The sequence below is a fragment of the Onychomys torridus genome, chromosome 16, assembly GCF_903995425.1.
Source record: "Onychomys torridus chromosome 16, mOncTor1.1, whole genome shotgun sequence".
NCBI lineage: Eukaryota > Metazoa > Chordata > Mammalia > Rodentia > Cricetidae > Onychomys > Onychomys torridus.
The window spans coordinates 56,454,004-56,470,597 of NC_050458.1; the positions used below are offsets into that span (position 1 = coordinate 56,454,004).

The 16,594-nt window shown below is 39.4% G+C and overlaps 1 protein-coding gene across 1 annotated transcript in view; it reads left to right on the forward strand.

Annotated features, from left to right (window-relative positions):
• Lrrk2 (leucine rich repeat kinase 2) overlaps window positions 1–16,594 on the forward strand; it is a 139,552-nt gene that overhangs the window by 72,877 nt on the left and 50,081 nt on the right. Inside the window, exons 29-35 of the mRNA XM_036207870.1 lie at window positions 636–865; window positions 1,242–1,369; window positions 3,307–3,525; window positions 6,766–6,967; window positions 8,115–8,203; window positions 14,615–14,802; window positions 15,584–15,738. Of these exons, the coding sequence (XP_036063763.1) occupies window positions 636–865; window positions 1,242–1,369; window positions 3,307–3,525; window positions 6,766–6,967; window positions 8,115–8,203; window positions 14,615–14,802; window positions 15,584–15,738 (1,211 nt within the window). The remainder of the gene's footprint in view (window positions 1–635; window positions 866–1,241; window positions 1,370–3,306; window positions 3,526–6,765; window positions 6,968–8,114; window positions 8,204–14,614; window positions 14,803–15,583; window positions 15,739–16,594) is intronic.

Sequence of the window (16,594 nt, forward strand, 5' to 3'; positions counted from 1 at the left end):
TGTTAATATCATTTGATAGTGTAACAACTTACATAGTTAAAATGAACAAATAAACACCTTTTATTCTTGTATACATGACTAACTAAAATATATCTCTATATTACACATGCCATATATAAATATCTATTTTGTATTATATTTACAATATATGAACATATCTATACATGCACATATAACATAGCCAGGATGGTCTCATTATCAAACTTTCATTAAAGCAGGCTTTGAAATATACACTTCTTTGATTCTATGCCATTGAAGTACTTAAAATTCATAACGGTGAAGACTTTACTTGTCCTGTTTAAACAAACTCTTACTATGCATTTGTACATGTATATTTGTACAAATTGCATTTTAATAGGTATTGCAAAGGAGTTTTGGCATTTTGGTTATTTCTGGTGTTAGGATGACATGTCATTATAATTGTCAATGCTACCAAGTATCACTGACTACTCTGTAATCACTAATAGAATACATGCACTAATAGCATGCCAGGAGCCATGTGTCTTGTTGGTTCTATGACCTTTACAGTTTTGCATGCTTATGGTTTGCATTCACTGTGGAACAACTTAGGCAAGGCCTGGTTCCCCTACCTTGCTAGGCTGGCTGTTACATTGCTTCTATCTTTCTGACACCAGGTTTCTCCAACAACGGCTGAAAAAGGCTGTGCCCTACAACCGAATGAAGCTTATGATTGTGGGAAATACTGGGAGTGGGAAGACCACTCTCCTGCAGCAACTCATGAAAATGAAGAAATCAGATCTTGGCATGCAAAATGCCACAGTTGGCATAGACGTCAGGGATTGGCCTATCCAAATACGAGGCAAAAGGAAAAAGGACCTTGTTCTAAATGTGTGGGACTTTGCAGGTACTTAGGGCATTCTTTTAGATTTCATTTTGAGTAGGAATTTTAAAACTGAGTTTCCTGATCCAATAGAAAAAGAACTGGTAGATCCTATGAGAGTTTTCCAAACACATTAGCTACAGATTTTGCCCTTGTTACCAGAATGGACTTTACACAGAAAAACAAAACAAAACAAAACAAAAAACAAAAAAACCAGCACCCAGCACAAGTGTCTAAAGTAATTTCTTGGTTGCCATCTGATAGGCATTCTCAAAGCTATTACGCAAATGTTATCTGTGGATTGCTTTCCTCTCAAATACAGCCATTCCCCTCTATGTAACTTGAATAGTGATTCTTGCCTATTAAGAGGGAGACTAAAACCTCTGACATCATCTTTTAGGTCGGGAGGAATTCTACAGCACTCACCCCCACTTCATGACCCAGAGAGCTCTGTACCTTGCTGTGTATGATCTCAGCAAGGGGCAGGCAGAGGTGGATGCCATGAAGCCCTGGCTCTTCAATATCAAGGTGATCTCTTTGAATTACATGGAAATACAGCATGATCCTTGCTCTCTATTATATGTTCAGTTTCTGTTTTGTGTTTGCTTGTTTGTGTGTTTGGAGGCCTACTTTCACTGTGTAGGCCTGGAATTCTCAATGAAGGGATCAGAATGGCCTTGAATTCACAAAGATCTTCCTGCCTCTATTTTCTGAATGTTGGGATTAAAGGGGTGCACGCCTACGCCCAGCTATATTCTTTTTTTTAATGTGTATATAAGGTGATGTATTTTTAAAGAACAGTTACTCCATTTGTTTTGAATGTCTATTCTTTCTTCCCTTCCTTCTTTCTTTCTTTCCTTCCATTTTTTTTCTCCTTCTTTCCTTCCTTCCCTCCTTCCTCCCTCCCTCCCTCCCTCCCTTCCTCCCTCCCTTCCTCCCTCCCTTCCTTCCTTCCTCTCTCTCTTTCCCTCCCTCCCTCCCTCCCTCCTTTCGTTTGTTCATTCTTTACTTTCTCTCTCCCTTCCCCTCTCTCCCTCTCTTTTTCTTCTCTCTTTCTCTTTTATTTTTAAGTTAGAAGCACTCAGATTTTGAGTAATAATACAAAAGTGAGGTTGTTGCATGTCACCAGTCTCTGAAGTCCTTTTACACTGTAAAAATCTGAAAGCACAAACACACAGCTGATTTTGATCATATTGTTTTGTTAAGTGACATACCAACTTTCTCAACTTGAATTGTACCAAACACACTCTGTGCATGGCTAGTTTCAGTGACCTTTTAGTATGAAGCCTTCAGATCCTGCCCTGTAAATGGTCCCAGACGGTTTGGCTCCTTTCTTTAGTGTCTCTGTTTTGCTATTTCTCTACTGTCTACCTGCTGCCTTGCTGATGGCTATTCTTTTAATATGACCACTTGAATTGAGATTGCAGTAAGAGTCCCTATGCTCCCTCTCTGTTGACTCAGGGAGTTCATTCGGGTGTGAGGTCTCAGGAAATATTCACCAGGACATCTGGGCACAGATGTTGGTAGTTCCTGGGTGTATCTGATCATTTGGATCTTTCTTAAGCATCTCTTTTCTTGGTGATAGTATAGCAACTTGGGCAGATAGTATGGCGGCAGTAAGGCTCGCTTCTGTGGCTTTGGTCTTTCATTCTCCAACCTGACTTTACAGTGAATTCACGAATTCATAGTATAAAATTCACAGCTAAAGTAGGAAAATGGACATGATTTTGTGCGCTCTGACATAGCTTGGACTTTACTGAACACTTCCTTTATTTAGAAGCACAGTTTGCACACAACCTGCCTTAAGCAAATGTTAAAATAAAAGGAAAACTATACCAGCACAGTTATGTAGGCACCTGGAAAGCAATAAGAATTGGACTAAAAAAAGACGTAATAATAACAACATTAAAGTTGTTTTATGATTCTCATTATTTTAGGTTTAAGGAAATGTCTCTGTGGCCATTTGCTGCTGTAACAGCATATCCAGGCCTGAGTGCTTCACAAACTACACAGTTTCTCTCTCTCACAGTTCTGGAGGGAGGAAAACCCAGGCCCTTGAGGCTGGCATCTGCAAGGCCTTTCCTCATGTGTCTTGATGAAGTGGCCAAGAGTGCACATGCCCAATAGCAAAGGGAAGGGGGGTGGGCATAACTTACCCTTTACTGGGTGTCCTTTACTGCGATGACAGAGTCAGTCTGTTTCCGGGGCTCAGCCCTTGAGACTTAAGCATCTCATAAGGTTCCCATCTCAAGACACTGCTTTGTCCCAGGCGTGAATTTCAAGACATGTCCTTTAGAAGAATATGCACACGCTAGCAGTAAGGAAAGGCGGTTGCTATTGTCTGGTTCGGAAGTCCTTGAGTTTGTCATTTTGGCATTGAGTTTCATGCATAGAAGATTTCAGCAGAAAGGCACCCAGGAAGGGTTTTTACATAGATGGGACGTATCTTATCTTTGTTCCCTCAGGCTCGTGCCTCTTCTTCCCCGGTGATTCTGGTGGGCACACACTTGGATGTTTCTGATGAGAAGCAGCGCAAAGCCTGCATAAGCAAAATCACCAAGGAACTCCTAAATAAGCGAGGATTCCCCACCATCCGGGACTACCACTTCGTGAATGCCACCGAGGAGTCCGATGCCCTGGCAAAGCTTCGGAAAACCATCATAAATGAGAGTCTTAATTTCAAGGTAGGAGGGTGTGCGCCCCCTGCAGGCTGGTAGATGGTAGAAGTGGGAGGGAGTGCGCCCCCTGCAGGCTGCTAGATAAAATACGCCTTGCTTTTTCTCATACTGCTGCTTAGAAATGTCCGAAACCTTGAGGAGGGAGCAATTATTTGGAAATTGTAGTTTTTTTCATAGCTCAGATTTATGAAAACATTTCCATTTTTAAATGATTTATTTATGCCGTACTTCATTTATAATTCATAGAAGTGGAAATGAAAATAACTAGAAGACCCCAAGAAGAACTAGGAGAATCTTGCCAGGATACTGAGAAAACCATCCAGAGGCCTGCTCTCCCCGCTTCCTCTCCAGGGGTTCCATCCAGAGGCTAAATGTGAAAGTGGGGCCTGGTCCTCTGGTCCTCTACAGTATCTGTTCTCCAGCGGCTCCTTCCTTTGGGAGTCCCAATTTTACCTGCATCTTTATCATCTGCGTGGTTCCTTCATATTCTTTGTCTGGTAGTTTCAATTTTTAAAAAAATTCTGAATCTTTTTCTCTTAATGTTGTGAGTTGTCAAGACCACTAGCGGTCTTTAAGTAACTACCTAATTTAGAGAGTTAGGTTCCATCTTAAGACTTGTGTTTTAAATTCTTATGCTTTCTTTGGTAAGCCTCCTGCTTAGAAAACATTAATAAATGGGCCATCAGGAAGAGTATACATTTCCAGTACTCACAGGAAGCGGGTAAGGTTGAAGTTCCTGGAAAACGCTCTGGGTACTTCAGTGTGGAAAACACAATGCCAAGTCTCTCTGTGTTGGCTCTGTAGAGATCCCAGAATGTAACCAGAAGGAGGCGCAGTTTGGGTATCTCAGAGTCATTTCTTACAGGGCCACACTGCATTCTCAAAACTGCTCCTCCAGCTTGGAATGCTAACCGATAAGCCTTGCACAGCTCCGCAGTGGCCCTTCAGCTCAGCTCTGCCACACTCTCACCGGTTCCGCTTCTTTCAGAAAACAGATGGGCATCTATGGCTGGGTTTGTCTCTGGGGTACCCAGAGACAGAAACTGTTTAACATGCATTTGATCGATACTAGAAAGTCTTCCTGATTTCGGTGGTGTTTGTATAAGAATGGCGTCCTGTATTAGAAGCTTTCTATGTTGCTTTTTTTTTTTTCCCCTTCCCAACTCTCCTACATTACTAATAAGATTAGGGATAGTATGACTTCTTTAAAACACAAATATACAAAATTCACTCACTGGATTAATTAGTTAATCTGAATTAATACAGTTAGTTTACTTCTGTGGCTTTAATTGTATCTAAAGAGTATCCTTGTTCCTCGGGATATTTTATTAGTTTTTCCTTTTTCCATTGTTGCTAAAGCAAAGATCAGGTATTTAAATGACCATTTTAGAAGATGAAGTCCCGGCTGATGCTTCTGTGGGGAGGTGACTGCTCAGTCATCTAGGTCAATACTACTTGGAGACAGCTGCAAGTTATTACTGTCAATCAGTGAGACCAGATGCCTTCTTGTACTTATAAATGAATCTTTAAAACAACTCTATACAAGGAAGCAAAACATGCTTCCCTAAATGACAGTATTATTAAATAGGAATTCATACTGCTATTGGCTACCTCATTCTGGCACCTTGGCTTGAGAACGCACTGGTTCGCTTCACTGTTTTTTTAGATGGCTGGATAGGAGAGCCTGCCTTGCTGGGATACCATCCTCTCTGAGGCTTGCAACCCATCTTCAAGGAACAGCTTTGAACTGATTAGAGAGCATTCCCTGCTATGCCCCATTTATCTTCTTTTTGTCTTGACTCTTTCCAAACCTTTCCTTGTACTTATAAATACCTACCTGTGCTCTTTGGAAGAGTTTTTGTTTTTCTTCCCTACCTCAGCCTGGTAGTGATCCCATTATCAAGGTGAGCGGTGAAGGAAATACAGGACAAAACCTCACTCAATGCGGACCATATCCCTTTCAACACGCTCCAGCCCATTTGCATCCTCCTTTCTTGATTTTCTTCCTGTGAGACATTTGCTTGTCTCTATAGGTCTGTTTCCTTCTTTAGTTTAAAACATAACCTTGAAATTGAAGTTTTATGTTGTCTTTATTTGTGAATAATGAAGAAGAATGTTAGTAGGATTATATATTGTCTTCTGGGGCAGTGGCTATCTATTTTTGAATGACTGCAGGAAAATATGGAAGCAGTAATTCTCAGTTCTGGAAACAAAGCAGTGGGCACAAGCAGAGAGGAGTTAGTCACAGTTTTGTGTTTATGTGTGTTGGAAAGACCCAATTTCTTGATCCTAAGAATTTAAGTTAGAAATTCTGATGGGTAGGTATCATATGGATCCAGACACGAGGATAGGTTGCCCCCTAGTGGTTCTAAGAGGCATTTGGTTTCTATTTTTTAGAGTTGTATTTCTCTTTGAAATTAGACTTCTGAAGGGTAAAAGGAAAGCCAAGAAAAGATATCTGTTATCAAAACCATTTTCTTAAGACCTTCATTTGAAAATCTCACTTTCTCTCAATCCATGTTGTGGACAATGAGCTTGCTTTCAGGGCGGGATCATTGCTGTTTAGAGAATTCTTATTTTCCAGAGTTTAAGGTTCCATGAGAAAATATAACTTGGAGATTTCATGTCTCCAGATCTAACTCTTAATATCTACAGTACAATAGTCCAATACTAGTGGGTATATTATCATCTCATAAAGAAACATCCCAAAGCTCTCAAAGCAGACTAATGTCCCCCCCCTCCCAACCCCCAGGCAGGGTTTCTCTGTGTAGCTTTGCACCTTTCCTGGAACATGCTTTGTAGACCAGGCTGGCCTCGAACTCAAAGAGATCCGCCTGCCTCTGCCTCCTGAGTGCTGGGATTAAAGGCGTGCACCACCACCACCCGGCTCAGACTAATGTCTTACCCCACCTATGCCCTGCACATAACCTCAGTGCATTTGGAAATGCAATCACTCTCTGTTGGTTAGTTATTTGCCTTTGTTTTTGAAATGGATTTTCTGTATTACTAGATAACTATTTCCATGCTATTTTATTTGCAGCTTTCCCCCTCCAAATTGATTCCATGTTCATAATTTACTTACTTTAATTCCATCTTCTATTCATTACTGTTTAGATAGGCTTTACATCTTGTTTCAATTTTATTAAAAACACATCCATCATGTAATAACGGTTGTGGCTAAATTTACCATACAACACATCTGTGGTTTAAATGGATTTCTACACCTTGTCATTTGTCATTTCATAGATCCGAGATCAGCCTGTGGTTGGGCAGCTAATTCCAGATTGCTACGTGGAACTGGAGAAAATCATTTTGTCGGAGCGCAAGGCCGTGCCAGTTGAGTTTCCTGTAATTAACCGGAAGCGTTTGTTCCAACTTGTGAAAGAACACCAGCTGCAGCTGGAAGAGAATGAGCTCCCACATGCTGTTCATTTCCTAAACGAGTCAGGTGGGTTGGTTTGTTCTGGATTCTTCTTTTCGGTGCTAGGTCAGGATAATTTGAAGAGATCTCTGAATCTTGTATATGATCTCTATTCAAAGTTTAAGAGAATGCCAATACAATTCTTAAACAGGTCACTGGTGGATTTTATCTTTTGTAAGGCCACCACCATATATATGAACCTTCAATCATATACCAGGTCCTAGGAAAGCATATTTGGAAATTGTCTAAGGACAAAGTATGAAAGACTCTCTGAGCAAGAGTGAAGACATGTGGGTTCAGGGACACAGTTTTGCTATTATGAGACAATGGACCCTCAACGTCACCATGTCCTTTCATAGTATCACATTTTTGTGAGAGCATTGTTTTTATAGAAGAATTATTACTGCAGTGGGTCACTGGGCCACCATAGACAGTAGAGGGTTGTGTGATATGATATCACAGTTAAAGTCTCAGCTCACTGTAGCCCCAAGCCATGCTGGCCCCTTCATTGCTAGTTTGCAGACCATGTCAGTTGATTTGTAGTCCCAGAAGAAATAGCCGGGAATCTGTTTTGACCCATCCTCATATTTTGTTGTATGGAAAATAGCTTCATTTCTTTCTTCTTTCTTAAATCAGATATGCTGAGATATATGTTGTTTCTTTTCCATATGGAAATTAAAACATGCTTTTGCCCTATGCAAGCAACATAGCAGCTCTAGACCTGTGGGTTGTGACACATTTGGGGGTGTGTGTGTCACATATCAGATATTCTGCATATCAGGTATTACATGATGATTTATAACAGTAGCAAAATTACAGTTATGAAATAGCAACAAAATAATTTTATGGTTGGGGTCACCGCAACCCAAGGAACAATATTAAAGGGTTGAAGAACTAGGAAGGTTGAGAACCACTGTTGGAGAAGGTTCAAGAGGATATTGTGAATTTGCATTCATCAACATACACTTTCCAGAGCATGCTGGCATTCCAAATATATGAATAAGCTGTATGGTTCAAAAGTAGCTTCCTTTACCCCTTTGGGGCTTTAGAGCCAAGGCGCAGCACGTGTGTGCAGGGTTTCCAGGGTTCTCCTCTGTAACTGGTTACACTGGAGTCTCCGGGCTTTGTATTGTTATGTATCCCACCTTTCACAGTTTGATGATTTTGACTGCAGGCGTCCTTCTGCATTTTCAAGACCCCGCGCTGCAGCTAAGCGACCTGTATTTTGTGGAACCCAAGTGGCTTTGTAAAGTCATGGCACAGGTTGGTGTTTTATGTTTGGGGGGATGGAGGTTGTGATTAAAGAGCAGAGTAGGGGGCACCCAGAGCACTTACCATTTTAGTTTTTGGGTTCTGAGAAGGCTGAGACCACTGTAAATATAGAAAACCATAGACCATTTGATGGGAAGACTGCTAAAAGAGCATCTTGGAATGGGCAGGCATGTTAACGTTCACGTTCTCGTCTTCATTTCCAACTCATGGGCAGATAGCTAGCATCGGTGCCAAGTTTGGTTACTGACTTCATGAAGTGACTAAAGGCTTTGTGAAAATCTTTAGAGTAAATGCATATGAGGAACCTGGGTTGGTAGGGCTATGAAATCCAGCTTGAAAGTATGCAAGAAAGCCAAGCATGGTGATTTGTGCTTATAATGTCAGTACTTGGAAGATGGAGGCAGGAGAATCAACATACATTCAAGATCATCCTCAGCTATTTAGAGAGTTCCAGGCCAGCTGAGGACACATGCACTCCTTTCTTCAACACGAAATTAAAAAAAAAAAAAAAAAAAAAGTAAAGACCATTGTCTTAGTTAGGGCTTCTGTTGCTGTGGAGAGACACCATGACAACGGCAACTCTTAGAATTGAAAACATTTAATTGAAGTGGCAGCTTACAGTTTTAGAGGTTTAGTTCATTATTATCATGATGTGGAGCATGGCAGTGTGCAGACAGATATGGTGCTGGCTACATTTTGATCAGAAGACAACAAAAGTAGACCCAGATCTGGTGGTAACTTGAGCACAGGAAACCTCAAAGCCCGCCCTCACAGTGACTACTTCCTCCAACAAGGCCATACCTACTCCAACAATGCTATGTCTCCTAATTGTGCCAATCCCTATGAGCTCATGGTGGTCAAATTACACTCAAATTAGCACAGCTATGGATGATACTTTTCAGAGGTCTAAATATTTATACTTTTGAAAGCTGTATCGGTAGTTACATTTTTCTGTTCATTTTTCACATAGAAAATTACTTTTCTTCTTAGTAATAGTACGTTACCCATGAGTTTGTATAGAGCAATCACAAAAGCCACCTGTAGATTTTCCATATGAAATTACTTGAGAGATCACACTGGCTCAGGCTTTTCCAGCACAGTTGACACCATTCTTCACTGCACTGGATTGGAGTGTCTCTTTTGTAGAGCTGATAGCATCATTTTGTCCCCTACTCTCTAGGTTACAGTTGTACCATCTCAGCTTTGACAAGGAAAGATTTGTCAGCACATTTCTAGATAGTGGAGGGGTACAGGCCCATGATAGCTAAGGACCACTGTGTTTCACTTGTTCATGGCTGAGAAGAATTCACAGTGAAGCCTCTAGCTCTCACATTCATTGGTAATTATTTTATTTATGAAAATAATTTACGGCTTTACATGTGGCTCCCGAGTCTCTAACATGATTATCCATTTTCACATTGGAAATCTTTCTGCATTAGACCGTAATGCTAATTAAATTTCTTTAAGCAATCCTGAATAGTACTGTTTAAATCTATTTAAAGATAGAAAGGGAGTTATTTTGAAGAGGGAATTTCAGTTGAGGCTAAATCCTATCCCCTGGCACTGGAGAGAACATTTCAGCAACAGTGTAATTGACATTTAATTGCAGTGTGCCTGTTCTAATAGTAGATATTTTCAAACTGGTTGCCACATTTCTGCCCAAATGCCACAGATGGCATGAATTTACTATGTAGGGCATGGTGACGGAGTCAGTGGTGTCCTGTGCTTAGAGGCACATTATCTGGAGTCAGCATTACCTGACTTGGCATCTATTCTACATAGGACATTTCCTCTTGTTTTTCCTGTTTTTAGCCTTTGTGTCTTCACGTAAATAAGGACAATTACATCTTTTTGTGTGTGTTGTGTTCCCAATTTAATGTAAATGAAAGGAAATCATAGCTCTTCATATCTAGTACTGATTTGACCTGTCTGATAATTTAAAGTGTTCTAATTCTGGAAATTTAAAAATAACTTTGAAGAGAATACAGAGTAGTTTGGGGGCGTGTGCCAAATATGGAGTCAAATAAAAATACGTGTGGGTGAGTGCATTATTCGAAGCACAGTGCTGCACAGCCCCCCTGTCGGGTTTTCTGTGTAAGTGCAGCACGGCAGAAGCTCCATATCAACGAGGGAAGGAGAAAGTTGCACCCATAGCGACAAGTTTCTATGCGACTTAACAATCACCATGGATAATGTTATTAGAAGTGGGCATGTCTTATGGAGTAGAGTAGGGAAGATGTCTGCATCAGTTTTCCTTTTTATAGAGCACAGACAAAAATAAAAGCAAACAACAAAACACCCCATGTGGGACAAAAACAAAACAAAACCCAGCAAACACGAATCCCCCAACTCAAAGCCAAACCCAAACCAAAGCAAAGTAGGTGCCTACTGCGATCACAGCAAGGTTCCTGGAGATTCTATGGAGTAACTAACTTGAAACTTCATGGACATTCTTCTTCTTATCCTAGATATAGTGTTATGATGCTAATGTAAGTGAATTTGGGGTCAGGGAGATAGAGTCTCACTCTGTAGTGCAGACTAGCCTAGACACTATACAGCTCAGGTTGGCCTAGCCCAGCCTGGATTTGAACCCATAGCAATAGTCATGTTTTAGCCTTCCAAGCCCTAGGATTACAGGTGTGAGTCATTATGCATGGCTTTGAAGTGAAAATGAAATCAAGACAAACAATTCAAAGATACTATGAAAGATTTAAAAGGTTGGCCAAATGATTATTTAAATTTTCTCTTAGCAGAATCAACAAAGGTTATCACTTTTGTTTGTAATGATACATTGGAATAAAGGGAATGTGACTATAAATAACCAAGTAAAAATAAGAGCAAGTTTGTACGATACCAATCTGCAAAAATAAATAGGGGTATTCACATCCATGCATCACCAAGACAGGACAGGTATGATTTCATTTCCTGGTGGAGAAAGTCTAATGAACCCACATCTGTGCCCTGAGCTGTTATGCCATGAAAGTTATTAAAGAATGTTCAGCCAAGGTGGGGATATGTTTGCAAAACTCATTTAACTATGCAATAAAGAGATACAAAAGAGACCTATTGGATTAATCAAGTGGCTCTTTAACAAGCTATGGTGAATTATTCCTGGTAAAATACATAGGGAAATACAGAGACTTCTTGCTTGAAAAAGTCTGTAATTTAAGCATATGAGTTGGTAGATACATAAACTCTTTAAAGGTGATAAAACTAATAATATTTCAGATTTTATCGCTGTATAAAGGGTCACTCCCAAACTTGGAAATTGAAAATTCTAAGTGTTTCTTATCTCCATGTTTCCTTTACTTTTTTTTCTTTCTTTTCTTTTTTTTTATAATTTCTTCTGTTACTTTTGAAATTATAATTACATAATTTCCCCAATTCTTTTGGTCCCTCCAAACTCTTCCATATATACCTCATTGAGCTCTTTTAAATTCATGGCCTCTGTTTTATTATGAATTATTGTTGCATGCACATATATATCTGTATCTACATATATATTTCTAAATATACCTTGCTCAGTCTATACATTGTTGTTACTTGTATGTATCTCTTCAAGTCTGACCTTTTGGTAGTGGATAGCTAATTAAAGTGCTCTTCCCTGGGGAAGTCTGAGTCTCACACTCTCAGTATTCCTTAGTTGCTTATAATTCTCTGTATAAGGTTGAGCTCTCCTGGGCTTTGCTCCATCCACTTCAGCATGTTGATTGGTGTCATCCTTGTTCAGTAATGTTGGGGCAGTCATGTTGGTGAGACTTTACTGATATAGCTTCTGACATTCCTAGGAGACACAGTCTCACAGGAAACACACTGATCCTTCAGCTATGATGTTCCCTGAGACATAGGTGTGGGAGTTATTCCTTAGATGTATCCATGGAGACTGGGTTTCACAATTTTGCATTTTGGATTGGTTGTGATTTTCAGTAATGGTTTCCATCTGTTGCAAAGGTGAGAGTTGATGACTATACTTATCTGTCGGTGTAAGGACAAATGTTTAGAGTGTAATTAGGGATTATGCTAGTTTAGTAAAGTGATGGTTGTAGGGTCTCCTTCAATACATATGAGTTCACTGGCCTTGAACAGTTGACTTAAGTTTTCAGTACCAGGCATAATTTCCCTCTTGTTGAAGATACCAATTACAGAGCTGTTGCCTCCTGCTAAGGTGTATGTGGTGTGATGGCACCCTTCTGGTTATTATTCCATGCTGGTCATTGTTGTGGTTCCTAGGCATCATAACTGGGTAGGTACCATGAACGCTAGTTCTCAGAGAGGAGGCATTCAAGTCAGCTCAAGCTCAGAGGTCTCTAGGTCCTGCCTCTGAAGTACATGATGTTTTCAGCAATAAAAAACATGGTCTACCTCTTTCTCTACCTCTATGGGGCCACCACAGGCAATAGCAACAGCTATAGATCTTTGAACATGTGGTAGAATTCTGCTGTGAATACATCTGGTCCTAGACATTTCTTTTAAAGCTGTAGGGCTTTTTATTGCTATTTCAGCCTCCTCATTTGTTATGGGTCTGTTTAGGTTGCTGAACTCTTCTTGGTTTAATTTTGATGGTTTGGCTGAATCTAGAAACTCACCGGTTTCTTTTAGGTTTTTCAGGTTAGTGGAGTACAGGTTTCGAAACTGAAACTTCGTTAGCCCACATGTTGGTGGACAGAGAGGCTGAAGGTACCAGTTCAGAAAAGATAGGATTTCCACATCAGTAGCTGAGCTATACTAAATGCTCCAAATCAGTTTTTCAAATTATACAAACTCAACAAAATTTATTCAGTGTCTTCCATGTTCCAGATGTCCTACTTCTGAGGTTAGAGCATAGTCTGTGCACTTACAAAGCTGACATGAAAATGAGAAAAAAAAAATAACTAATACATAGACATGTGAGACACTAAAGGGTGCAGCATGCTGTAAAGAGAGTGGCATATGCCTGTGCACAGCACATTGTCAGAAGGTCTCAGCAACTCAGGGATAGTCAGTGACTATTCCTTGTGTTAGAAGAATTGTCTAGAACTACCACAAAGGACAAAGGGCAGGAGAAGACATAATTAGACATAATTAACACACTTCCTTACACAAGAACCCATTGGACATAGTATTACATACCAGCTGCTTAAATGGATGGTACCTTCCTTGGTTTAGTAAACATCACACATATGAAATAGAAAGACAGACTTGAAAAATAAGTCTATAAGCTGGAGAGTTTTACTGTCTAGTACCTCAGTGAACAGATAACAAAGATAATGTTTGCATCTGCTTAGGCACCCTCTACACATCCACGGAGGTGTGGAGAAAATTAGTCTCAAATATCTTTTAAAAAGAAACCTATCTGAAGTTTATTGAATATGTAATTATGGTTCACACAGGGGCTTAGTTTATGCTTAAAATTATCATACACACTTCTTTTTTGTTTGTTTTTTCTCCTTTTCTAATTTATTGTATTTGTGTTTTAATTTTCACACATCAGCCATGGGTTCCCCTGTCTTTCCCCCTCCAGCCCCCCCCCCCACATTCCCCCCAGCCCCTCCCCTCCATTCCCATCTCCTCCAGGGAACATTAGTCTCAAATATCTTTTAAAAAGAAACCTATCTGAAGTTCATTGAATGTGTAATTATGGTTCACACAGGGGCTTAGTTTATGCTTAAAATTATCATACACACTTCTTAAGCTTTACATACAATATGTTCATTTCCTCTAGCAATGTAAGATGGAGCCCTCTTTATTATCTCATGTCAGAGAAGGAAACCATCTTGAAACAAAACAAAAACAAAAACAAAACACAAATGAACAAAACACACACCCCAAAAGCCAGATACTTTCCCAAGGTCCCACAGACAGTAACAGAGCCTTCATTTGGACTTAGGTTCTTCAGATCCACATTCATACTTTTAACTGGAATGATACTATCTAATGCTCCAAATATATTGTAATCACTGAGGCGGCATATTAAGAGGTAGATTCCCCTGCCTCTATCCAGGTTTACTGACTCACACTTGACCAGTAGAATCCTGTAACAGGGTGTGGTCACACTACTTTTCCATTGGTGGATGCTGCCTCCTAACATGGAAATGTCAATGTATACAGCCAACCTGCTGGATTAATATCTAGAAGATAATTTATTGGGATGTATTGGAATATGTCAGCGATGAGACTGTAGAATGAATGCTGGGGATTGGGACCAAGAAAATCCTGAAGAACTGAATCCTCCTCCCTTAGTTTTCCAAACTGGACATCCCACTGGGCTTCCATGCTATCTGGCTGTGCTTCTGCCTTTGATCTTTGCTCTTGCCTTATCCTAACTTCTCCCCTTATTTTCACTGAGCAAAAGGACAAGCAATGGTTTATGTTGGAAACATTTCAGAAAATGAATCCTAGTAATTATGAGTTGGAATCTTTCAGATTTTGACAGTGAAAGTGGAGGGCTGTCTGAAACACCCTAAGGGCATCATTTCACGGAGAGATGTAGAAAAATTCCTTTCAAAGAAAAAGCGATTCCCAAAGAACTACATGACTCAGTACTTTAAACTATTAGAAAAATTCCAGATTGCCTTGCCATTAGGAGAAGAATATCTGCTGGTTCCAAGCAGGTAAGACAGACCTTAAAATTCAATAGAAATTGACCATATTATAGTATTTTCATTGACAAAGTAATTTTTTTCTATAGTAGATGTATTTTTTTTTGAGGGAGGTAAACTTTCTGGCAATACATAGCATATTTTGAAAAAAAGTGAAGTTGATAACATCTTAAGGAAATAAATTATTTTATGCATATAATTTTTATTTGGCTTGAGAGCACTCAAATTACTTAAGGAAGGTTAATAGTGAAGCTGCTATCTTCACTTGGCAATGAAACAGTTATATTCAGTTAGGGAAGTTTAAGGGAGACAGTGAGTTTCCAACAGAGTTCAAAAGAATAGGCACCATGGTGAAGAACCATGTTCTAATCCTGTTTGAGAAGCTTTGTATATTGCTTTGAAAGTCAATGGAAATGCTCTAAAGTATTGAGAGTGCAAATTATATTGATTAATGGATGCAACCAATTCTAAATATAGATATGTATTTGTTTCTAGGACATGCGTTTTTTTTCACATTTCATGTAGTCTTAATTCCTGCATTATACTAATTGTATTAATTTATTAGTGTACATAGGATTATTGAAAGTTTTTTGTACATCTGCTTCAACTGAACATGCATTTGAATTATGTGACTTCCAAATTCTTGACATGGAAGAGCATGTGACAAGAGAATATTATTAAAAAATGCAATTTGTGTGGAGTAGTTATTTTCCTGGGTTTAAAGAAGTGAAAAGCTTGGGCCACCAGGCTCAGGGTGCCATGCTGGGTTTCTGATAGCCTCTACCTTCTACAGTTTATCTGACCACAGGCCTGTGATAGAGCTCCCCCACTGTGAGAACTCTGAGATCATCATTCGGTTATATGAAATGCCATACTTTCCAATGGGATTTTGGTCAAGACTGATTAATCGATTACTTGAAATCTCACCTTTCATGCTTTCTGGAAGAGGTATGTATTTAACAAAGCTTACTATTTAGACAAAGTAGAAAGAAATGTTGAAAGTAACATGGTGTTTCTAAGAGTTAACCTGTTTGAAAGGCAAGAGTGTTCAACACATGACCACACAACAACTTATACAATTTGCTGGAAGGAAAATGCCTTAGTTCTTATATTAGATGCATTTACATCAACTTTGAGTATTGTACTTCCAAAGACTTAACAGGAATCAATAGCTTTAAAAGATGGGGTTTAGTGGGAGCCATTGATTTAACTGTATACACATACACACTCACACACATACAGATATACACACATACACACACACCCTCACACACATACATACTTATTCACATACCTGCACATACATACTCTCACACATATACACAAATGCACACACACACACACACACACACACACACACACACACACACACATCACAGACATGTAAAGAGGAGCTTTTCCTCAGCAAGCATAACAGGTCTTGGCTTTCTGAGAGAGGCTCTGATCCCAAACTTCTGCTGTTCATCTCCCAGGGACTTGGAGAAAGGGCAAAAATGTGTTTATGTAGTAAGCTTTCTTTCTAGAGTCAGAGGCATTATAACACTATAGGAAACTATGAGTGGATTTTGGGCAAAAGATAACTCCAAGTGTTACTGGTTTCTGAAAAAAAAAAAAACCTTTATGTTTCTTGATACTAATGAGTAAAAGTAGTTAAAATACATTTAAAAGTTCAAGAATGGTATTAATATAATTGATTTTTACAAAAATTATGAAAAATTACTTGTGATTATTTGTATATTAACTATGTCAAACTCCTTTGTGGTGATATATTGTATCTCCCCATATATTGTATATCCTAATAAAC